General features: G+C 40.6%; 1 protein-coding gene across 6 annotated transcripts in view; it reads left to right on the plus strand.

Moving 5' to 3' along the window:
• LOC124364251 (nuclear factor of activated T-cells 5) overlaps positions 1–24,659 on the plus strand; it is a 114,029-nt gene that overhangs the window by 14,233 nt on the left and 75,137 nt on the right. Inside the window, exon 1 of one of the 6 annotated variants that reach the window (XM_046819584.1) lies at positions 5,079–5,165. The exons of 4 other annotated variants lie outside the window; for them this stretch is intronic. Coding sequence is in view for 1 of the 2 variants with exons in the window: in XM_046819582.1 (XP_046675538.1) it covers positions 18,749–18,767 (19 nt within the window). In the remaining variant the exon portion in view is untranslated. Of the gene's footprint in view, positions 1–5,078; positions 5,166–18,633; positions 18,768–24,659 lie in introns of those variants that run through there. One more of the 6 variants, XM_046819582.1, reaches the window with a different exon arrangement.

Below are 24,659 nucleotides of genomic sequence, written 5' to 3' on the forward strand. Positions count from 1 at the left end.
TCGCAGGGAATTCTCTGGTCCTTTTAGGTCTCAAAATGATCTCTAGAGAAATGAGCAAACAGTACAAAATATTAATGCTTGGCTCAATGCCTCTTAGAAAATCTCTCTATGGGGAAACTCTACATGAATGGACTTTTACTAGTTTGAGCACAAAGGTAACAAGCAGGCTTTTTCTCATGGATTCCTTCCATGTATCTGCTTAGCCTGTCTACAGTAAAATCGTAGCCTTAGCTAGACTTAAAATCTCAACAACATATGTACAAGTTTTGATGTGATGGTAACTTCACAATATCTGGGAATACTAAAAAGTGTTTTGATAATTAAATCCCTTCCAACGTACAAGAATTCCAGCTCGGCTTAAAACTTCATAGGTACTGATTAATTTTTTTCTATTAGATGAAGAGGTGTATTTTTTATGCAGTGATATGAAAACGTAAGAGGTTAAATTTCCTAACCACTCTTCCACGGCTTTCCAGCTTTAGGATAAGGCAAGAATCATAGGAATGGCTTTTGAAACATTGCACATAATATGGCTGTATAGGTATTAGAAATGGATCCACAAAAGATGGATACTCTTCAAAAAAGTAACCTCTATAACAGATTTACTGTCTTAGATTAGATGAAACAGGAGTTGAGGTGTTCCAGTGTCTTCCTAAGTGTTTCCAATGCTCTCTAGCAAGTAGCAATGTCCTATTGATGAAAGTGACACTGGGTTTAGAGGAAATAGACATTATCCTTACTGTCTGAACACATTAAAACAACCCAATGTTCAAAACATTGGAAATCTTTAGTTTATGCTGAAAATTTCACTGTCTAAAGTTTTGGACATTTGTAAAACAAATATTTGAAGGAATGCAGCATACTATATGTAAACTACTATATGTCTGAAGAATTAACTCATTAACACAATAAATATATTATACTAAAAAGATTTATGCTTAATGCCAAGTCAAACTGAAAAAAATAAACTGTACAAAAAGAAATTAGTTGGTGTTCAATATTTAAAACTTATATGGTACATTTGATTATTCTACTAAATCCAATGAGAGAAAAAATTAACTTTCTATAACTATGCATAGCAAAGTTATGTCGTTATATGCAGGAAGTGTAGGTTGGCAGTCTAGGAGTATGTCCATGGAAAACAGCCTGGCACTGGTAGTTAAAAAGTTGTCTAGTAGTTAACAGTTTAAGTACAATAAAATAATTAAGATGATTGCTTGTAGTGTTTTAAGTTTAGAAAGGAGACAGGGCATTGTACAAGACAGTGGATTGAAATTAGTGATGGCATTTACATAATATCATCATTTATTCTTTTCCTTTTAACAGCATTAACTCTTTCTTATGGTAATCTTCATTGAGAACAGAAAAAAGGTTTCGTTGATAGTTGAAGGTTTTTATAGTATATTGAAAAGTGGAGGAACATGGCTTGATTCAGAGACGACAGAATGGGCGAGTTCAAAGAAAGGCAGCCAAAAAACAGTGTAAATTCTTGCGGGAGCCGCTGTGCCGGGAGAAAAGAAGAAAGAAGACGAAGGACAACGGTGGGAGGGGGGAGGGCAAGAGAGAGAGAGGAATGTAGACTTGGCACTCGGCAGGGCAGCGGACCGGTTGTCAAGTCAGCTAGATGTCGACACTACGTAACTGGAACTGGAAGTGGAAGTGGAAGTGGAGTTGCAACTATAGTTCTTTGGTGGATCGTGGAAGTGGACGATGTCGTAGTTCTGTTGGATGTAGAAGAATATGGGATACCCAAAGAAAATCGATGAATGCCTTTTACATCTCCAAGACTGATGAAAAAGAAAAGTTTAGAATTGTAACTACTCACGGACGGAGAGAATTGCAGAGGCGTTCCTTTGCGATATTTCGGTGATGCTTTAATTCTCCTCCTACCTTGTGTGGAAGCCCCGTTTATGATGGGAGCAGTAAGAACTGGAATGGTGGACCAGGAAGATGGAGAGCCAAAGAGGAACGTTTAGAATTTTAACTACCCAAGGAAGGAGAGAATTACAGAGGCGTTCCTTCGTGATATTTCGGTGATGCTTCAATTCTCTTCCCACCTTGTGTTGAAGCTCCCTTTGTGATTGGAGCAGTAAGAACTGCTGGAATGGTGGACCAGGAAGCTGGAGAGCAGCAGAAAGAGCGAGAGGTGGATGAGAGTCGAGAAAGCAGGAAGGAAGAGGTTAGGTCAGGACTGCAAGCCCTGCTCTGTGTCTCGCAGCCTTGACCGAAGTCGACAACAAGAATGGCGGGCGGTCTGCGCGAGCTGACGTCGGTCGGTTCTCGGGACCGGTGAAACATCGCGGCCGTCTTCGCCTCGGGCAGCGGTTGCGCAACTTTCATATCTGGTGTCTGCAGAACCTTCTGGGGCCCCGGCCGGCCCAGCCTGCTCGAGCCGCAGGCTAGCTCCGCCTTCCGACCAACAACATTAATACTCACCCACCTACCTGCCCTTCTTACTCTAAATCTGCATTTTATCACTCACTGCCTTACTAAGATCTCATTGACCGACCCGTTCGTTGGTCTACAGATGCACTTTGTAGCAATGTAACCATCTTGACCCCATTCGAGGTTATCTGCCCGTGTTAATGGTACAACTTTGCCTCCACAGATAGACTCGTTTCGTATCCACTCATCTCATCTGCGGCTCCTTTATGACATGCTTATCACCAATTCGGCCACTAATTTAAATGGGGAATGTTACAAATATTGTTGAAGCGACATAGTTTACTTCTCGAGTTAGCGGGTTTCTGTTCTACTTCAATATCAAATTAATGACAATACTTGACGAATTTAAAGAGAATTGTGTCCAAAATCGTGTAGCGTATTCCTTATACTCCACCGTTGGTGTTCTGAAGGTTTGAGTTTTACAATTTAAAAACGGAGTTGAATAAATAGAAAATCTCACTTTCCTTTGTTTTTTTAAATTGACTGACTGTAGATAAACTAACGAACGCAGCAGATAAGGTAATGTACATTTGTTGTATAGGTACATTTTAAAGGTACCTCATATCGTTTGGGAATACCAATTAAATTGTGTTTTTGGTACACAAATACGTATGTGCGTATAACGTCAACACATACGGCGCGCCCAGAACACATGCAAATTTTGTGGTCGGTTTTGTGTTTCAGGTTGGGGTGTGAGGAGGGTATTCTGTTGTGAAAAAAATTCGGAGATTAGACATTCCTATATTTATTAGTGTGTGTCGGTAGGCGAACCCATAATAATCACTGCCAACCTTTGGACGTTTGTCCCCCTACATTACTTATACACGAGCGAAGTTCAAATCGGAGATTATACTGCCAGCCGAGACCCCAACTCGGTAATATAGTTGCGCAATTCACGAGTTTCATATATATACATTGAAGGTCATTTAAGATTAATCTATTTTCGTAAGACATTATTTTTGTTTTTCCGTTTACACGAGTGGAGGCTGTGTTGATGCTCCGAAGGAAGATGCGTGCGCGTGACACCGGCGGGGTTATCGCGGACATTATCGTTTACAAGCGGACCTTTCATGCCGAGGGTCACTTGCCGGCCGGCCTGGCCGACGTACGTACGCGCTCTCTCGGGGAATTGGCAATGGCCAAGCCGCAGCTGGTCAGTTCATCACCCTTCTGTACTCGGAAACCGACCTCGCTTTCTACTGTATCGCAACAATCTCTCGGCAACTCGTACGAGTTCGAACAATCCCTCGTACGAGTTCGAACAATCCCTCGTACGAGTTTAAACAATCCCTCGTACGAGTTAAAACAATCCCTCGTACGAGTTAAAACAATCCCTCGTACAAGTTTGAACGATCCCTCGTACGAGTTTGAACAATCCCTCGTACGAGTTTGAACAATCCCTCGTACAAGTTTGAACGATCCCTCGTACGAGTTTGAACAATCCCTCGTACGAGTTTGAACAATCCCTCGTACAAGTTTGAACGATCCCTCGTACGAGTTTGAACAATCCCTCGTACTCTTTGAACAATCCCTCGTACGAGTTCGTAATAATTCCTCGACACCTCGTACGAGTTTTCAAAAATTCCTCGATACCTCGTACGAGTTCGCGACAATACCTCAACACATCGTACGAGTTTTCAAACATTCCTCGATACCTCGTACGAGTTCGCAACAATACCTCGACACCTCGTACGAGTTTCCAACAATTCCTGGACACCTCGTACGAGTTCGCAGCAATACCTCGATACCTTGTACGAGTTTTCAACAATTCCTCGATACCTCGTACGAGTTTTCAAAAATACCTCGATACCTCGTACGAGTTCGCAACAATACCTCAACACCTCGTACGAGTTTTCAAAAATACCTCGATACCTCGTACGAGTTTGCAACAATACCTCGACACCTCGTACGAGTTTTCAAAAATACCTCGATACCTCGTACGAGTTCGCAACAATACCTCAACACCTCGTACGAGTTTTCAAAAATACCTCGAGAACTCGTACGAGTTCGCAAAAATACTTCGATACCTCATATGAGTTAGCAAAAATCCATTGACCTCAACAATCAAGATCTCAACAATTCCTCGACACCTCATGTGCGAGCTCGCAACATTCCTTCGACATCTCGTACGAGTTCGCGACAATCCTTCGACATCATACGAGTTCGCGATAATCCTTCGACATCTCATACGAATTCCCAACATTCCTTCGACATCTCGTACGAGTTCGCAACAATCCCTCGACACCACGGTGTGAGTTCTGTATGAAACCCTTCGCGTCTATTGTAAACAACGCTAATAATGAACGCCCGAGAAAACAACCGGCGCCCAATTTAACCGCAGCCCGCAGCGATCACCGTGGCCAGCGGCGTAGAAAAGAAAACACTGGAACGGGTAATTTTAGCACAATGTTGACGAGTTTTTCAACTACCCGATACGTGTTAAGTGGGTGTGCGGCCTTCGTACTTCCCGCGTGCCACCGAGGCGCCGCCGTGGATATCTCTTTCTGCGATTCGCTCCAAGTGGGAGGGAGGGAGGCAAAGTTTCCACGGAATCCAGAAGTCGGGACTGGAGCGGGTCCTGGATGACGCGGACTTGCCGAGTCACTGAGTCATCCTGCCGCTACCGCTCAGTCACATCGGGGATTTGCCGGTGATCGGTTGTTAGTCTCTCAGTGTGGTGCTTGTGTAACCTGGATACCATGGCTCTTTACGGATCTCAGGTACAGTGGTTCGAGTGATTTTTTTTGTAATTATTCACTGTAAATCAGTGTACAGCGAAATAATTGTAAGTTAATGTAACCGGTATGATTCTAGTTCGTACATATCCCTCACTTGTTCTATGTTGTTGATAACAGACCGAAATGGAGTGACACCCCCCCCCTCCAGTTTTTGCGGAATACGACTATGTTGAATTCGGTGTTATGTAAGCAACCCGTCCAATAGGAGTTGTGCAACGTTTTTGTCATATACTTCGTACTAAGTGTGGATTAACCACAAGATAGAGTCAGTCTGTCTTTGGTTCTTAATACAAAACTGTGTTCAAAGTGAAAGAGAATAAATGCAGGGACTGTTGAGTTGAAACAAGTTAATAATAATAATATACTTTATTGCGAGCAGACAGTGCACACATTGTATCATAATCGTCCTAGCTAACCTAGTCATTCATTCTGACAATAGACCATTCAGACATACATTATATCACTCTTTCACACAATTTACAGGCCCGGGCAAATTTGTTCGTTTTGCTGGTCTTTGAGCATTTTTTGTTTTAATCATCCCAGCGATCCATAATAAACTCGCCAACTTAGTAAAATGCTTTCAAAATCAGAAGGATTTTCAACTTAGTTTTGGATTGTTTTCCATTTTGTTTGTTCAGGGAGACTATTGAGCAATCTGACACCAACTTGGGGTGACAAGATTCTGAACGCATTTGTCCTGTGGTGTTGGACGCGAAAGTTGTCCCTGCCTCTCGTCTCGTGTTGGTGAACATCCCCTCCCCTAACCAAAGCACACCTCGACACGGGGTAGAGGATCATCTCGAGAATGTAGAGACAGGGCAGAGTCTCTAGGGTTTACAGTCAGAATCACTTTTACTGCTTTTTTTAGCAATCCAGCTTGTGTTGTTCACAATTGCCCCAGAATCTGATTTCATATCCCAAGTGGGGATAATTAAACCATAATAGGCCATTTTTAATACCGTAATTGGGCAGTGCTTTGCCAAATTGCGAAGGGCAAAGATGCCCGACGCAACCTTGTCACAGACATGATCCACGTGAGCGTCCCAGGTTAGTCCTAGATCTAGGAACATTCCAAGGAATTTTGTTGATTCCGTTTCATCGAGCGGGAGGTCACCCATCAACTTAAAGGTCTTGTTTCAGATTCTCGTTTGCTCAGCGAAAATGTCATGAAATTTGATTTTGATTCATTTGTTTTCAGGTTGGTTTTAGATAAAAATTGAATGCAGGAATTCAACTCAGAAAAAGTAATTATTTCAAAGTTTTGAAGTGGCTTGAATTTAATACAGAGAGTCGTGTCGTCAGCATACTGAACCACCTTTCCATTCTGGACCGATGGGTTCAGATCGTTTACGTAAAGCAGGAGAAGAACTGGTCCGATCTGCAGTGGAGTGCAGGGAACTGTTCTGTTCTAAAGCAAAATTGTATTTATTTAATTGTTGGATATATTTTTTTGTTTGATTAGTTTTGATATTGAAGGTTTTGTTGCTTTCTGAATTCGTTTATTGCATCACATCACGTTGCGACGTTATCGTGGACAGAACAGTGCGGTGTTCCATAACGCTGTCCGATTGTGATCGACGTTTTTGCGGCGACCCGGCGGCGTTATCGCGGCTATCACGTTTCTGCAAACCGATAGCGGCGCTTCGTTCCTGGTAAATTGCGCGGTCAGGAAAACTCGCCGAGGTCACATTTGTTGTGAAGTCGTTACGCATAGACGGCCATTCATTCATCCGTGCACATACACACACGGTGTTTCCGGAACCGGCGTTGCTAGTAGAGGTCTTGCTTGGATTCGTTCTTTCTGGCCTTGAAGTTTATTCGGTCTGTCACAATGTCCGGTACTCGTATAATGTTCTTTTTTATTAATAAGTTGGAATAATACATTATATTGCATTTTTAAATCTAAAAGAGTATGAAAATTGATAGAACTTCATTTGTCCACACGACATTTATAGTTGATACGAAACTGGTCAGCGCTACATTGATTTACTAGAGGAAAATTTATTTAAAGTGTAGCACTTCCAAGCCTGCAAGTTCTAAACTAATCTCCTTTCAAAGTGTCGAGTACGACAGTGGGGGGGGGGGGGAACAACAGCCCTGACAGTCATTGGCTAGCTACTTAGCAACGTTTAATTGCCATTTTCTTCCTCGGTAATAAAATAGTCTCTATTAAATAGTGACTATTTGAGTAGCACTCAAATTTTGAGTGCTACTCACTACAGCAATAAAACTGGCAGCGTGTTTCACTTTCTTTTTTTGTGGGGGGGGGGGAGATCAAGACGACTGATATTTTCCCCTAGTGGACACAAAGTATAGCAAGTGCAGTCAATCGCTCATTCCCCATTTTGTTCCTTATAAAGTCCTTGACCAGTTTCAATGTCGAGAACGATCCTTCAGCAGTACATGTCAGTAATAGTGAACCTTTTAATAATAATATTAATAATAGTTAGCTGAGGTAATTGCAAAAATTGAAAATTTCGGGGGCCCGGGCCCCCTAAGATTCTCTCGCTGGCTACGCCCCTGCTTATCAGTTCTGGTGCTTCAGCGTGTGTGAGGTTTTAACTGTTTGATGGAGAACATTGGGAACCATACCATTGCCTTGTGCCATCAGGCATGAGCGTGTGCAGACTTTGGAGATTGTACACCTTGAAGAAGGATTGATGTACTGTATTTAAACTGTGGGTTTTGGAATTTGACACGTATAATGTCTACAAGAATCTGTCAGACTTTAATGTAGCGGAGTAGAAAATACATTGGATCAGTTATTTACATTATCATATGAGAATTCCGAGTTTTATTAGAATCTTCAAGTGATATATTTTTTAAATATTGGTTGATAACAGTTTTCTACAGTATTCGGTATAAACCAGAAGTTAACGTCGCTTCGCGCGCATGCGCGTGGAGGTCGCTCCGTTTGTCGAGTACTGTGTTAGAGTTTACAGTTAATGATTACAGCGAGGCAAGGGGAACCGGAGGGGGGGAGGGGGAGTGGCTAATTGCGCAAATTACACTGGGCTTCCCTTGTGCGTCATAGACCAGAGTGTCAGGTCAATGTGGAACGCATGGAGAGAAAAAGTTGACTAGAAATGTGGATCCTGCGTTCGAGAAGGTGATGGTGGTGGGGGTGGTGGTGGTGAAATACCACATATAATGTCGTAGAGGGAGCGTAACTTAACATTTCTGTTGTCTCAAGCTTGATGATTAATCCAGAGAAAACTATTTTTACACGACTGCCCCCTCTCTCCCCTTGAATGGTACGGCCCTGGTGGGGGAATGCCGGAAGAAGACTAAGTTTTGAAACGTTAGTAATTTCGTAGAGGCAGCATAACAAAATTTTTGTAATCTCAAGGCTGATAAGTAATGAAGGAAACTAAATTTTTACTCAACAGCCCCCTCTCTCCCCACGGATAGTACGGCCCTGGTGGGGACATGCCGGATGAATACAGTTTTTTAACGTTAGTAACGTTGTGGAGAGAACATAACTTAACATTTATGTAATATGAAGCTTGAAAGTTATTCCGAAGGAAACATTTTTACACGACTGCCCCCTCTCCCCGTGAATGGTACGGCCCTGGTGGTGGAATGCCAGAGAAAGGCAGTTTTTTAACGTTAGTAACGTCGTGGAGAGAACATAACTTATGTAATCTCAAGCTTGAAAATTAATCCGAAGGAAACCCAATTTTAACACAACTGCCCCCTCTCTCCCCGAGGATGGTACGCCCCTGACGGCGCTTCGCCCGCTTGCCGAGGGAATGTGCAAGCAGACACTTAGTCAGCAGAGAGTTGCACTGTTGTACAACTCATGTGAAACTTAAGTGGATCGTACAGTTATACAATAAACAGGATACGCGCATCTAGTTTTCTTCAGAAAGGGAATGTGTTTCATCTGACACATTTTTTACGGGTTCAGGCAAACGTCAGGGCACGGAAAGTCGACTACGACTCAAAAGTCAAAATTAGTGGGACAGAAATGGACGCAGTCAAATAGAATGGAGGAGGTCAAACGCGGGTTAGATAAGAAAGGCGGTGTTATTCACTTTGCTCACCGGAAGTGGATTGGTCTGACCCACTTTATCGTCCTCGGCTTAGGTGATTACTTTTTCAACCTATAGGTAAATATGTCGCGATGTGGGGGATATTTCGTGCTAAAATGGTGTTTTACGCTGAGAAGACATATTTTCAATGTGGTTTTTAATCTAGCCAAAACGTGAAATCCAGTGAAGCAAAGTCCGTCGAAGATACTAGCTATTAGGTATGTTATATGCACAAAATTTACTATTAAGAATAATATTTAGGTTTACAGGTATTGTCTGCAATTTCAACCAACTCAGTATTGTTCCTGCTTAAAACCTCGTCAGTCATAGTTGCCCAATCATACAAATGGAAATTAAAAAATATTAAAAGTTTTTATTTTTTATTAGTAAAAGTAAGATTTTAGGGTATCAGTGTTGGCCCAATTGGATTGTTGGTACAGGCACACTTTTTGCTTGCCAGAGATGGACTGCAGAAAAAAGGGAAGTAGAGGGAGTGATACATGGTGTGCTGACCGTGGATACATTAGTGCCTCTAATGTTAGACTCTAAAGAAAAATGGGAGGAGGTTAACAACTACATAAGAAAAATAATGCAAGGAAAAAGAGAAATATAGTATGATGAGATGCCCGGTTGACAGAGGAGTAGAAGAAACAGTCCCTTCATTTTGAAGCAATACCAACAAGGTGATCCCAGAGTGAAGCGGAGAAAGGGGGTATTTTAGTGAGTAAGGATTGTTGGTACAGGGACAAAACATGAGTATTTTTGTAATTTATCTCGTAATCTTGAAATCAAAACGGAACAAAACTAAAAGTACATAAAGGATTAAATTTGTAAAAATCTCTTCACGAATCTAGTTTAAATAAAGTTGATGCACATTAATTAAGTGAAATGTTGGTGTAATATCTACAACACTATACATAATCTCGAAAGACTTAGTAAACTGCGTTTAAGACTATTTAAATATTTTCTTTGTTTGAAGTTTGTTTTTGACTACGGAAGGATTGTGAAGGAAACAGGATTGTCCGTACATTTGTTATTGGGTCGACGAATGCAGACCTATTGTGACCTGTATTCTGTAGTCCAGTTTTAATAATTAGTGTTGTGTATAGTTTTTTGATAAGTGCATGTTTTAAAGTTAGTGAAGTTGACACACAACCGGTGGTTATGTGGTTATGGATTATGGTGGTTGTGATTCTGACTTACGCGTGTCACAATGCTCTGGTATGATTTGTTTATTTTAAGATACTGTAGTTTGTAATTATGTGTTAGGTTAGTTATTTACCTGAAGACGAGATCGGATTGCAGATCTCGAAACGTAGTGTTACTGATTTCTTGTTTCACTGAACGATGGAAAATGTCCGGAATAATCCTGTTTCCTTCAAATGTTTACCTTACACAGTCTAGAGAATCGTAATATTTAGTTTTCAGAGAATCGTCTTTATTGTCATGGAAAAAGTTCAAAAGGTAAATAGAACAAAAAGTTGAGAGGGTTCTGTGCAGAACACTCGTGGGAGACGCAAGGGCGATGTTAAAAGCCAAAGTGGAATACGTGATAAAACGCAGGAAAACCGTTTAGATGCCACCAAGTTAGCTGTTTTGTGTAAACGACACAAGGCCTATCAGCAAACACGAATCGAACATTTGCCACAGCAATATCACAATTGACTATTGACGTCTGCGCTTTTGTTACCACTGTTTGGTAGAGATAGAGATGGAGATAGAGAGAGAGGTAGCAAGGTGTTGACTCACACACAGCTGGTGAAGGCCTTTGTCCCCCTGAGGCCACAGACAGTCACTCGCTAGTCTGCTGTAATTGATCGCCTTGTTTTCTCCGTACTGGCTACTTGCTAGTCGCCGTTTACTGGAATTACAGCCTCGTTCGATCGTCCATTACAAACTATCTGTGTCACGTAGAGTTGTTGTGTTGATGTGATGTTGAGGGAAACAAAGAGAAGATTATTCAATTGCGCGTTTCATCTTCACTAGTTGGTCTTTCGGTGAAGATCCTTTCGGTGTTGAGCATGTAAATCCTCAGATCCTCAATATGACTATTGCTGATTTGCGTTTTACTCCTTTTGGTTCCTGACCATTCCGGGAGATTACCAATTGCCGGTATGGGTTGGACCTTGCTCTATGGAACCTTCTGGGAAGGTTCCATAATCCAGATAGGTTGCTAAGACCTTAAGCTTCCAGGGATTTGAGAGATTCATGTGATGGCCATTCTAAAAGTGCAGTTCAGTACGTCGATAGATCACATTATGACTACCGAAGACGCCTGACTGATGTTGAAAGGATGCTAAGACTTTTAAGCTTCTAAGGATTTGTGATGTTAGAGAGGTTCATGTGATGACCATTCTAAAAGTGCCGTTCAGTACGTCATTAGATCACATTATGATTACTGGAGACGCTAAACTGACGTTGAAATAGGATGCTTAGACCTTAAGCTTCCAAGGGTTTGTGGTATCAGAGGTTCATGTGATGATAATTCTAAAAGTGATGTTCAGTACGTACATAGATCACGTTATGATTCCTAGAGACGCCAGACTGATGTTGAAATAGGATGCTTAGACTTAAGTTTCCAAGGATTTGAGAGGTTCATGTGATGTCCATTCTAAAAGTGTTGATCAGTACGTCGATAGGTCACATTATGATTACTGGAGACGTCAGACTGACGTTGAAATAAGATGCTAAGACCTTAAGCTTCCAAGGATTTGAGAGGTCCATGTGATGACTATTTTAATAGTGCTGTTCAGTACGTCGATAGATCACATTATGATTACTGGAGACGTCAGACTGACGTTGAAATAAGATGCTAAGACCTTAAGCTTCCAAGGATTTGAGAGGTTCCATGTGATGACTATTTTAATAGTGTTGATCAGTACGTCGATAGGTCACATTATGATTACTGGAGACGTCAGACTGACGTTGAAATAAGATGCTAAGACCTTAAGCTTCCAAGGATTTGAGAGGTCCATGTGATGTCCATTCTAAAAGTGTTGATCAGTACGTCGATAGGTCACATTATGATTACTGAAGACGTCAGACTGACGTTGAAATAAGATGCTAAGACCTTAAGCTTCCAAGGATTTGAGAGGTCCATGTGATGACTATTTTAATAGTGCTGTTCAGTACGTCGATAGATCACATTATGATTACTGGAGACGTCAGACTGACGTTGAAATAAGATGCTAAGACCTTAAGCTTCCAAGGATTTGAGAGGTCCATGTGATGACTATTTTAATAGTGCTGTTCAGTACGTCGATAGATCACATTATGATTACTGGAGACGTCAGACTGACGTTGAAATAAGATGCTAAGACCTTAAGCTTCCAAGGATTTGAGAGGTTCATGTGATGTCCATTCTAAAAGTGTTGATCAGTACGTCGATAGGTCACATTATGATTACTGGAGACGTCAGACTGACGTTGAAATAAGATGCTAAGACCTTAAGCTTCCAAGGATTTGAGAGGTCCATGTGATGTCCATTCTAAAAGTGTTGATCAGTACGTCGATAGGTCACATTATGATTACTGGAGACGTCAGACTGACGTTGAAATAAGATGCTAAGACCTTAAGCTTCCAAGGATTTGAGAGGTCCATGTGATGACTATTTTAATAGTGCTGTTCAGTACGTCGATAGGTCACATTATGATTACTGGAGACGTCAGACTGACGTTGAAATAAGATGCTAAGACCTTAAGCTTCCAAGGATTTGAGAGGTCCATGTGATGACTATTTTAATAGTGCTGTTCAGTACGTCGATAGGTCACATTATGATTACTGGAGACGTCAGACTGACGTTGAAATAAGATGCTAAGACCTTAAGCTTCCAAGGATTTGAGAGGTCCATGTGATGACTATTTTAATAGTGCTGTTCAGTACGTCGATAGGTCACATTATGATTTCCGAAGACTTCAGACTGACGTCGAAAAGAACATTGTTGGCATATATTTTAACTTGGTATTTTTAAAGTTCATGCTGCAGTGATAAGTTCGATTTATTATCTCTACAAGAAGGAGCTGTGTTGGTGAAGACATGAAAAGTTTTGGTGGTGTACAAAATCCTCGACCTTAACAACGATCTTTCTGCCATAGTCAGATTCGAAGGTCCTTGTAATGAAATCTGCCGGCAGACCGATACTCGGGAATGTTGTTTTCTCCGGTCGGGGATTCCCGTGTCTGGGGCGTGATGACAAAGTATCGGCAACGAGATACTTGGCAAAAACTGGCCACCGCGATTCTTTGTTCGTGTCTAGACTGGCCGATTGACGTAAGAGCTCGCAAGGCCGGTGGCTTCTCTTCGGCAGTCCTCCTTTTGTTATGGGCGTGGGACTCCTGGGGCATGTCTTCATCTTCTGGAGATCTTGACACCGTATACGAGTGGTTTTGTTCCAGGACATACGAGTAGAAATGATTTTGTTTCCCTACTGTTCGATTTTTCTCTACACAGCTTCTTATATTAAACTGTAAATTTATACTGTGAGGTCCGTAAGAGTTGTTCGTGAGCGCAAGCGCATGTTTTATACCGTATACGAGTGGTTTTGTTCCAGGTCATACGAGTAGAAATGATTTTGTTTCCCTACTGTTCGATTTTTCTCTACCCAGCTTCTTATATTAAACTGTAAATTTATACTGTGAGGTCCGTAAGAGTTGTTCGTGAGCGCAAGCGCATGTTTTATACCGTATACGAGTAGTTTTGTTCCAGGACATACGAGTAGAAATGATTTTGTTTCCCTACTGTTCGATTTTTCTCTACCCAGCTTCTTATATTAAACTGTAAATTTATACTGTGAGGTCCGTTAGAGTTGTTCGTGAGCGCAAGCGCATGTTTTATACCGTCCATCAACTCCTTGATTCTAATTGAACTGTTTATGACAATTCGTATCCCTAATGACATTCTCGAAGCTGGCAGACACGACCAGGCAGTAGTTCTTGAGGTCTTGAAAGCTGTCCATCATCTCCTTGATTCTAATTGAACTGTTTATGACAATTCGCATCCCTAATGACATTCTCGAACCTGGCAGACACGACCAGGCAGTAGTTCTTGAGGTCTTGAAAGCTGTCCATCATCTCCTTGATTCTAATTGAACTGTTTATGACAATTCGTATCCCTAATGACATTCACGAACCTGGCAGACACGACCAGGCAGTAGTTCTGGAGGTCTTGGAAGCTGTCCATCATCTCCTTGATTCTAATTGAACTGTTTATGACAATTCGTATCCCTAATGACATTCTCGAACCTGGCAGACAGGACCAGGCAGTAGTTCTGGAGGTCTTGGAAGCTGTCCATCATCTCCTTGATTCTAATTGAACTGTTTATGACAATTCGCATCCCTAATGACATTCACGAACCTGGCAGACAGGATCAGGCAGTAGTTCTGGAGGTCTTGGAAGCTGTCCATCATCTCCTTGATTCTAATTGAACTGTTTATGACAATTCGTATCCCTAATGACATTCACGAACCTGGCAGACAGGATCAGGCAGTAGTTCTGGAGGTCTTGGAAGCTGTCCATCATCTCCTTGATTCTAATTGAACTGTTTATGACAATTCGTATCCCTAATGACATTCACGAACCTGGCAGACAGGATCAGGCAGTAGTTCTGGAGGTCTTGGAAGCTGTCCATCATCTCCTTGATTCTAATTGAACTGTTTATGACAATTCGTATCCCTAATGACATTCACGAACCTGGCAGACAGGATCAGGCAGTAGTTCTGGAGGTCTTGGAAGCTGTCCATCATCTCCTTGATTCTAATTGAACTGTTTATGACAATTCGTATCCCTAATGACATTCACGAACCTGGCAGACAGGATCAGGCAGTAGTTCTGGAGGTCTTGGAAGCTGTCCATCATCTCCTTGATTCTAATTGAACTGTTTATGACAATTCGTATCCCTAATGACATTCACGAACCTGGCAGACAGGATCAGGCAGTAGTTCTGGAGGTCTTGGAAGCTGTCCATCATCTCCTTGATTCTAATTGAACTGTTTATGACAATTCGTATCCCTAATGACATTCACGAACCTGGCAGACAGGATCAGGCAGTAGTTCTGGAGGTCTTGGAAGCTGTCCATCATCTCCTTGATTCTAATTGAACTGTTTATGACAATTCGTATCCCTAATGACATTCACGAACCTGGCAGACAGGATCAGGCAGTAGTTCTGGGAAAGGCTTAGTCTAATGATGCGTCGTAGCAGTAGCCTTCTCTTGTAGTAGAGACTCTGTTGACGGACTGTTTTGGTAAACACTTTACGCTGGTAGATGGCAACACTATTGTTGACAGGAAACACATTACTGGTCTGTAGGCAGCCGTTATCTCACCGCTAGTTGTCTCCACGGCCGCAGAAGGTGATGGGTGTGTTTTCGCGCCTCTCTTTGTTTCGGTTCGTGTGTGACATGACATTTGGTTTCCCGCAGCGCGGTCCGCTACTACGAGTCTGTACGAGCACTGGTCGACACGGGCAGTTTGGGGAAATGCAAGGATGTTAAGTGAGTCCAGTTCGAATTATGTACTATTATAGGAATTGTTTTGAACGTTAGAGAGAGAGAGAGCGAGGCTCATTTCGTATTTTTACCTCAATGTTTACTCGCGTTAATTCTAACTGTTGAACTTTTATTCAGTAATCGATTTTATTTAACAACTCTTTAGTCGGCTGCAATCCCAAAACAGTAGCTACACAATTTGTACTTGTAACAGTTGTGATGTATTTTTCACCAGGGAGTAATAAATAAACGTGAAATATGTGTAGGTTTTGGCGGCCGATATTCTGGTAAATTGGCGTCCAAGGTCCGAATACCCGCATACCCGTATGTTGAGCACATTAGTTACAAGGGGGGGGGGAGGCAGGAATGGGGGATCTACGTTTCGGGTCTTTGTTTTTTTTAACCGAAGTTCTCTTAATTTGCTAAACTTGTTTTGTTTGTTCTGTAAGTTGCGATTTGTCATAAATCGTTGTTTTGGGAGCCCTTTGGATTTTGTAGTTGTCTTTTTGTTGTATTATTTGTCAAGACATAAATAATTTCTTTGTTTCAAGTTGTTTTTGACGAAGGATCGGGAAAGAAAGAGGATTTTTCCGGATATTTGTCATCGTTCACTGATACAAAAAAATCAATCTGAAGAAGAGATCAGATTGCAGATCTCGAAACTTAGTGTTACTGATATTTTGTATCACTTAAATCATATTGGGATTTTCACGACTCTTTCTCTGAAAACGCCGTGTAACCTCAAATACTGAGAAACTGGAAATTCTCAATCGCTGTTTTATTCTACCCAACGTTGGAAATACGAGGTTTGACTGTGTAAATTGTAGGATGATGAGGTTTGACTGTGTAAATTGTAGGATGGTGAGGTTTGACTGTGTAAATTGTAGGATGGTGAGGTTTGACTGTGTAAATTGTAGGATGATGAGGTTTGACTGTGTAAATTGTAGGATGGTGAGGTTTGACTGCGTAAATTGTAGGATGATTAGGTTTGACTGTGTAAATTGTAGAATGGTGAGCTTTACTACGTTCTGCAGTTATTTACGCTGTTCTAGGATACGCAGAACGTAGTTCTATGTACTGTACAACAACTGGCTGTATACAATGGCGGTTTTTTTCTTCTACACGAAAGACAAAAAAGATGTAGCTAACCGTGCTCGCTGGTTTGTGTTTGTCCGGAAGTCTGCATGTGGTAATTACGACTATGTTATTGCACAATTGCACGCGTTTACCTGTTAATTGCGGAGAAATACGAACAGCCGTATCGTCACAAAACCATTGTGTTTCCCTGCAGTAGAAAGGTGTAGACTATAATTTCCATTACGACTTCCTATAAAAATGTAAAAATAACATTTTTATGTATTCGTCGTGGGTTAACAATTCGTAACGAAGGTTTTGGTTCTATATTTATAACGAAACATGCTTGCGGTGTTAATGATAATTTTACTGTTTATCCATTTACTTGTTTTCTATTATTGTGTCAAATTTTAATTTTTATCCACAAAATTTTACTGTCACCAACAGTGTCAATCATAATTACCATGTAAGGATTAGAAATTACCTCATCTTACTTCGCCACAAAACAAAAATATTTGAAAATCAGCTTTTTTGACTGCATTTGTCTTTTTAACTCTGCCTCTTTACTTGAAAAGTATTGCTGATGACAGGGAATTCCTGAATAAACTTATAAAGTTCCTTATTTTAAAAGAGTACTTCAGTGTTCGAAGAGAGAAAAATGTAGACCTTCATAATTAGTTAATATTATTTTAGGTTTCATGGGGTAAATCTGTATCGATTACTTTTATATACCACATCGTACATACTTGTATTTTGACGATTGTCCATGCATTTTATGTTCTTTGACAATAAATGAATTGAGTTGACTTGAATTGAATTGGGTTTGAATATGATATTTTAAACAAGATTTCCTGCCCACGGTACAACATTGTTGGGGTTGGTTCCTTTTCCAATTATATATTAAGACTCTCCGGGCTCACTACTACGAGGCCAATCCCTCAAAATAGTGAACGCGCAAAAAGTTTCTACGGCAGGTCTTTTGTAAGCTTACTAATGTTGTTTAATTTGGTATTGAGGAAACATCAGTGATCTATAGGTCGTTAGTTGTTGTTTACCTATTAGTATTGTAATATACCCAAATTATCAATAATTTATTACAGATGTTGTACAAATTTGTGACACAATTCCCTCTAAGACTTGTAACTATTTTAATATACAGGTGTACGTGTAACGAAATATTTATCTGCAAAAACAGGCATTTTTATAATGCTGAATTGCAGACACATGTACAGTTCTCATTTTTTCTCTTTTTTAAGAAGGGTTGTTGGTTTAAATTTTCAGTAGACTATATACGTGTGCAAAGACATCAAAACAAAGAATAAAGGTGTTGGTTGCATGAAGGTTTTTGGAGACAAATATTCGTGTGATTAGTGATTTGTATTCAACTCGATTATTCCAGCGTACGCGTCACGCAGCACCTGTAGCTCTGCGGACGAGGATCGTGTTCAGTATACTGCTGTCTGTACGGCCATTTCGGAGATCTCTATATAGACGACATCCTCCTGAAGAGCCGAGAGTGAGCTTTGTTGAGGAGAGGATGACCGCTCATGTCGATACCACTAGACTACTAGAGAGAGAGCGGTGTGAAAGCTACCGCCTCCACTAGTTGACCTTAGCTGTCTTACCGGCCACTTGCTTCCAATGTCCGCCGCCGTCGTCCAGTCACATGCAATAGTGGACCTTGTCGTCTGCACCGATATCGTGGCCAAAGCTCGGTCGGAGATGACGACGTGCAGCAGCGGTGAAGAGTTGGCTAATTGCGTGCAGTGCCGAGTCTCATTGATCTATTAGCGGTCTTGGCAACGCCAAGTCCCTGCAGACTTGGCAGCCCGTGGAACAACCCAGTCCGTTTCCGACACCGCAACTTCATCTATCGGACGTAAATACGGTGCCGCGTGCTTTAGTGGAATACTCGCGGTGCTGAGTCCTACTGCTGACTTTCCTGACGTAATGTCGTGCTGACGCGAACAGACATGGCGGTGACATGTACAGGTATACTATAGGCTCACACTACATGTCTAGATCCAGTGTACAGATCATATATGTGTAGCGCTATGAAATATTGTGACTACGAAACTGTGTTAGAACTAGAAATGAGGCATCGTTTCAAAATGTCGGTGCTGGTAAAACGATTAACATTCCGGGTGTCCCACGGAGAGGTTTAAACGTTCGATTTAATACTTGCCCATTTAGGCCCACCGAACATTTTCAAACTCTACACAATTCATTAAATAGGGTTTAAAAATGTTCTGTGACAATTTGAGCTCTGTAGCAATTGTTGAAACAAAATGGTGGCATTTTGAAAAACTATACTTAAGAAAGAGTATTTTCGGTTTTGTAAAATTATTTATTGTTACATCCTAGAGAAATAAAGCATTTCAATTAGAACATTAGAACATAGCCTATTAAAAAACCTACAACCACAGTCCACTATTATTCGGACTGTAATCCATCCACAGTGACACACTGATAAACAGCATTTTAGTGTCAGGTTTAAACGTTTGATTTTATAGGGGCTTTTTTAGATTGGCCACCCCGATCCCCAGATTTAACTGTGTGTGATTTCTTTCTATAGGGTTACTTAAATGAACAAGTTTATTTATACTCGTAGCTTCAATAATGATGAGGAATTAAAACAATCAATTGAAGAGGAACTTCTCCGGATATCGCAGAATTTATTTTGAAGAGCTTAAGATTCAGTTGTTAAATTTTCACAGAATATTTTTAAAACCTATTTAATGAATTGTGTGAAAATGAAGTTTGAAAATGTTCGGTGTATAAAAGGGCAAGTAATATGAAATGAAAAGTTTTAACCTCCTCGTGTGACACCCGGTAAAATATTGGTGTTTTTATAGTAATCGTATAACAAGTAATATTGTATCCCTATAAATCTAAAGTAACATACATTAACAATAACTAACATTAACATAAAGATATAATTTATTCAATTATTTTTCAGTTTGCATGATTGGTACCTCAGTGTTATTAGAAAAGATGGAATTATACAATTTCAATAGACCAGTTATTAAAGAAAATAAAAATTTACCATAAATAAGCTTGTACTTAAGGTGTCCTATTACTTTATTTAGTGTACATTAAATGCATCAACTTCTTACAGTGAAGGGCTGAGCGTTTGTTTTAGTATAACATGAAGTTTACAATAACATTTCGGTTATTGTCAGAACAATCGCGAAAAGGAATGCCACTAGGACAGTATAGGGATCGTAGTAATTGTACTTGTACCTACAATATTGATTTATTAAATTTGAAATTTATCCATAGCAATTCTTTACTCCCAGGCGTGGTGCAGGTGGGTAAACTACCTATCTAATCCTGTAAAACTGTCGCAAATTAGTTCCATTATCTTGTTCCAATAGTGTGGAAAATGTGTATTCATGCTAAGGAGAATCCTTGTGGAAGCCCGGACCTGAGGTCCAAACATGTCGAGACGACCGGATGGATTCTGCACCATCGCGGACCTTCCCTTGAATTGCATATATCCGATGGATAGACATTATCAGTTCATTATCTTGTTCCAATAGTGTGGAAAATGTGTATGTATGCTAAGGAGGATCCTTGTGGAACTCCCGGACGTGAGGCCCAAACAAGACAACCGGACAGATTCTGGATCATCGCGGACCTTCCCTTGAATCGAATATGTTCAATGGATAGACATTATAAGTCCATTATCTTGTTCCAATAGTGTGGAAAATGTGTATTCATGCTAAGGAGGATCCTTGTGGAACTCCCGGACCTGAGGCCCAAACATGTTAACAACCTGATGGATTCTGCACCATCGCGGACCTTCCCTTGAATTGCATATATCCGATGGATCAGTTCATTATATTGTTCCAATAGTGTGGAAATGTGTATTTATGCTAAGGAGAATCCTTGTGGAAGCCCGGACCTGAGGTCCAAACATGTCAAGACGACCGGATGGATTCTGCACCAACGCGGGCCTTCCCTTGAATTATATGTGTCCGATGGATAGACATACCTACATTAATATTGAATAAAATTTGAATATAAAGTATGGCCGGAACTTAGTTGGATGGAATATGCGTGCTGGATTAGATAACCCCCTTATTGACGACGTAGCTCCTGTTATTGGACTTAGTGATGGCTCAAAATCCTCAACATCGTGTAGCAGAATACGTGCTATCTCACCACCCTCCGCACAATCCTGACACCTTTGTGTTGGTGCCAGGTTCAGCGGTTATTAGCATCATCGCTATCATTTCCCTAATGACGGTTCTGTTATCATTAATAGTCGTCGTCGGGGACATCGAGGGTCGATAGTCGCTTGTTTGTCCGGCACCGTGTTTCCGGTGAGGACCATGAACTTTCTTTAGAGTCATCAAACAAGACGCTATGAAATTGTTATCACCATCGATACTTTTATCTCGTATAAACAAGCCGTCAACAAATCGAATAACTACTGAAATACGACTAAGAGTTAAAAAAAATCACTCTTGAACAATATCGAAGAGCCACTTTCGAACAGTAGTACTTTTGGATTTTCGAAACAGTGAAGATAATTAAAAAATAGTCAGTTATTGAAGATAGATACCTTTCCCAAGTAAAGAAACAATATAAAATAATTTTAACTATTCCCGGAGTAATTCTAGTGTGCAAATTTGTAATTTGAGACAATCTACTAATATATAAGATCCTCGCCACGGAATTTTGTATGTAAAACTTTTTAATTCCTTAACTAATATTGTGTTATGTTCCTAAGTCATTCTGATTCATATGCGTACTGTAACACATGCTTTGTCTTCAACCCCCCTTTACCGTTCTTGCAAATTTGTCCAGAACTACTACGTTAAACGTCTATATATTCTCGCGGAGGATCAATATTCACCTTACATGGCTGTGACTCCGAAGCAACCAAAAGTGAAAGGATTCCCTCGAGACAAATATTTAGATTTTGTGAAGAGAACATCTAGTTTGGAACACTTGAGTTTGTATTGTAATGTAAAAATTTGCAAAATAAATTCTGTTCCGAAAGTGTAAAAATGATCTCGCAATGTATTTTCATAGATGGAAGCAAAATCCGGACGTGAAGCGAGAGCCGGGGTCGGTTGTTTATGGGACTGTCAAGTGTTCTATATAGAACGGCTGTTTCCAGTGAATCGAGTTGCTATATTCACGCGCCCCTTCCCCCGGTTGCTAGGTGACCGTGAGTTGACCTTGCCTGACCTGCACTAACTAACTGTTGCCCGTCACCAGTCGGCAAAACACCGACAGTTCGGTGTCGGTCGGTATACAAATGGTTGGCGTGCAGGTTACTTTGTTTCGAATATGGGCAACGATTTTGGCGGATATAGTTGAATTTCGATAAAGGACTTGCTGTTAAGTGCCAGGGAGTTGAAATTGTCTAGTTGAATTTTTATGAAGGACTTGCTGTTAAGTGCTAGAGAGTTGATATTGTCTAGTTGAATTTTTATGAAGGACTTGCTCTTAAGTACCAGGGAGTTGAAATTGTCTAGTTGGATTTTGGACGAAGGATTTTCTGTTAAGTGCCAGGGAGTTGAAATTGTCTTCAGCACATGTTCCTCCTATGTAGATGGCACATGAAAATTTGACAAGAGGGAACGAATCTGACTTTGTTTAACATAGTTTTTCCCCTGTTGTTCTAGATGAAAAATGACAATTTTAGGTATTCGATTTTGAAGATGGAAAGAAAAAAGTGTAAGAACCTTCGATATAAAAAACCTGCTTCGTGGATATGGATATGGTTTCTTAAAAAAATAAGCGCGGCAAAGGCGTATGGAATTCGGAAAATCAGGATATATTGTTTTGTAGGCGTCACCACATTTATGTTACCTTTTGATGTAATCATTTTCGAGGTGTTTATAGGAAGGGAGGCCATTATATAATCGCAGAAAAATGTTATACAGTAGAGACCACCAGAGAGTGCAGTTGAGGGAGGAGCCTATTTGGCGCGTGACCTTGGAGCTTCCAATGAGGACTGAGCGACGTTGCCAAACTTGTTCCCCGCTGACTCCGCAGCGCTCCGTTCCGGGCGGCAGTTGACGTGTTGTGTGGCAACGTCGCACGGGCCTGTCCATTCTATTGGTCGCCTCAACTGCACACTTTCGTGATACCTACTATAATAAATACATCTAAAATTGAAAAATCAATAAAGCGCCAAGCAATGCTATCTGTGCATGATAAATATGTGAATGTTAGAAGAACGTACTGTCTTATAAATATAGCAAACCTCAATATATTTTAAATTATTGTTGTTGGGTGTATCAAGACAGGTCTCCCAAAAAATGAGAGGAACAATAACAGCTGAGCTCTAACATTCAAACATTATAAACGTTACTCCATCTTTTTGAGGAAATAGATTTTTCAGAATATCGTCTACTCTTCTATTCAGCGACCTGTATCGGATTTATTGAAATGGGGATTTGTTTTAATGAAGATGTGTGTTTTGGTGGTGATAGTTATATTCTGACCACTCCTAGTTCGATTGTTTGTGTATTGAAGTCAAACAATATTGTTTGTCATTTTGCTTCATGATATCTTCAGCGCTGAAGTTAAGTAAACAAGGTTAAAAATTGTGTTCTTTCAACCCAAATATAGTTGGTCAACAGTCAAAATAAATACACGATGTATAAACATAAAAATGATGCGACGCAGTCTATTTACAAGCAAACTACAGCTCCGAGCGCACCAGGGACGTATCTGTTTGTACTGTCACCCGGGGCAATAATGATATTCGTCCCTTCCCTCCAACTGCCTAATGATATTTTAAATGCCAAAGTGACTTTGTTTGTTACGCTTTCACGCGTAAACTATTCAACCGACTGTACTGACATTTTACATGGACATTCTTAGCGTCCCCGGTTAAGATATAGGCCTATTCTTAGTTCAAAAATCCCTCTGGTCTACGCCCTATTGGTCTCTAAAGTTGCATGAAAGCAAACAGATATTATGCATTGAAATAGCCTGCTGAATTTAATCAACTGTTCTGTGTAAACATCGTTTTATGACAGCACAACCATATGTTTAATTAGCTTAACCACTATTTTAAAGTTTTCTATATTTATAGTGTGAAAGCATATAGTAAGCTTTATAGTAACAACACTTCTTACTTTAACGTTTCTGCAACCACTGTTGAGTACAGAGTATGACAATGTCCAGATAAGAAAAAAGGAACTATATTGCACATATTGTTTTAACTGTACATTTCAGAAAATAATAAAGTATGCAGTGCTTGGAGAGTACTGTAATGTAGATACAAAAAAGTTACTATCTAACATGTATTATTAATTTAAACACTGCTATAAAACCCTTAGTTGTCTTTTGACAGAAGTAGGCTTCCCAGACCTGCTGATAGACAATTCCAGGAAGTGCACATTGCTGATAGACAGTAGTAGGAAACGCACCTTCTCTCCTGATTGAAAATCCCAGGAAGTGCACATTCTCTGCTGATAGACAATCCCAGGAAGTGTACTTTCTCTGCTGATTGACAATCCCAGGAAGTGCACCTTCTCTGCCGATAGACAACACCAGGAAGTGCAGCTTCTCTGTTGATAGACAATCCCAGGAAATGCACCTTCTCTGCTTATAGGCAATTCCAGGAAGTGCACATTGTCTGCTGATTGACAATACCAAGAAGTGCACCTTCTCTGCTGATAGACAATACCAGGAAGTGCACCTTCTCTGCTGATAGGAAATCCCAGGAGATTTACTTCCTCTAGCGATAAGCGTCTTAATCAGTCCCAATATCAATTTATTGCAACAATACAGCTCATGTTAGGGTAGCAGTCGAGTACATTACAAGCCATTACACGCCGTTATCAGCCACGTTATCAGTGTTTGTTTACGTCATACAATTTGTTTACAAGGTTTAAGCGCGCCCGACACACT

This window comes from Homalodisca vitripennis, chromosome 6 (assembly GCF_021130785.1).
Source record: "Homalodisca vitripennis isolate AUS2020 chromosome 6, UT_GWSS_2.1, whole genome shotgun sequence".
In the NCBI taxonomy this organism is placed as follows: Eukaryota; Metazoa; Arthropoda; class Insecta; order Hemiptera; family Cicadellidae; genus Homalodisca; species Homalodisca vitripennis.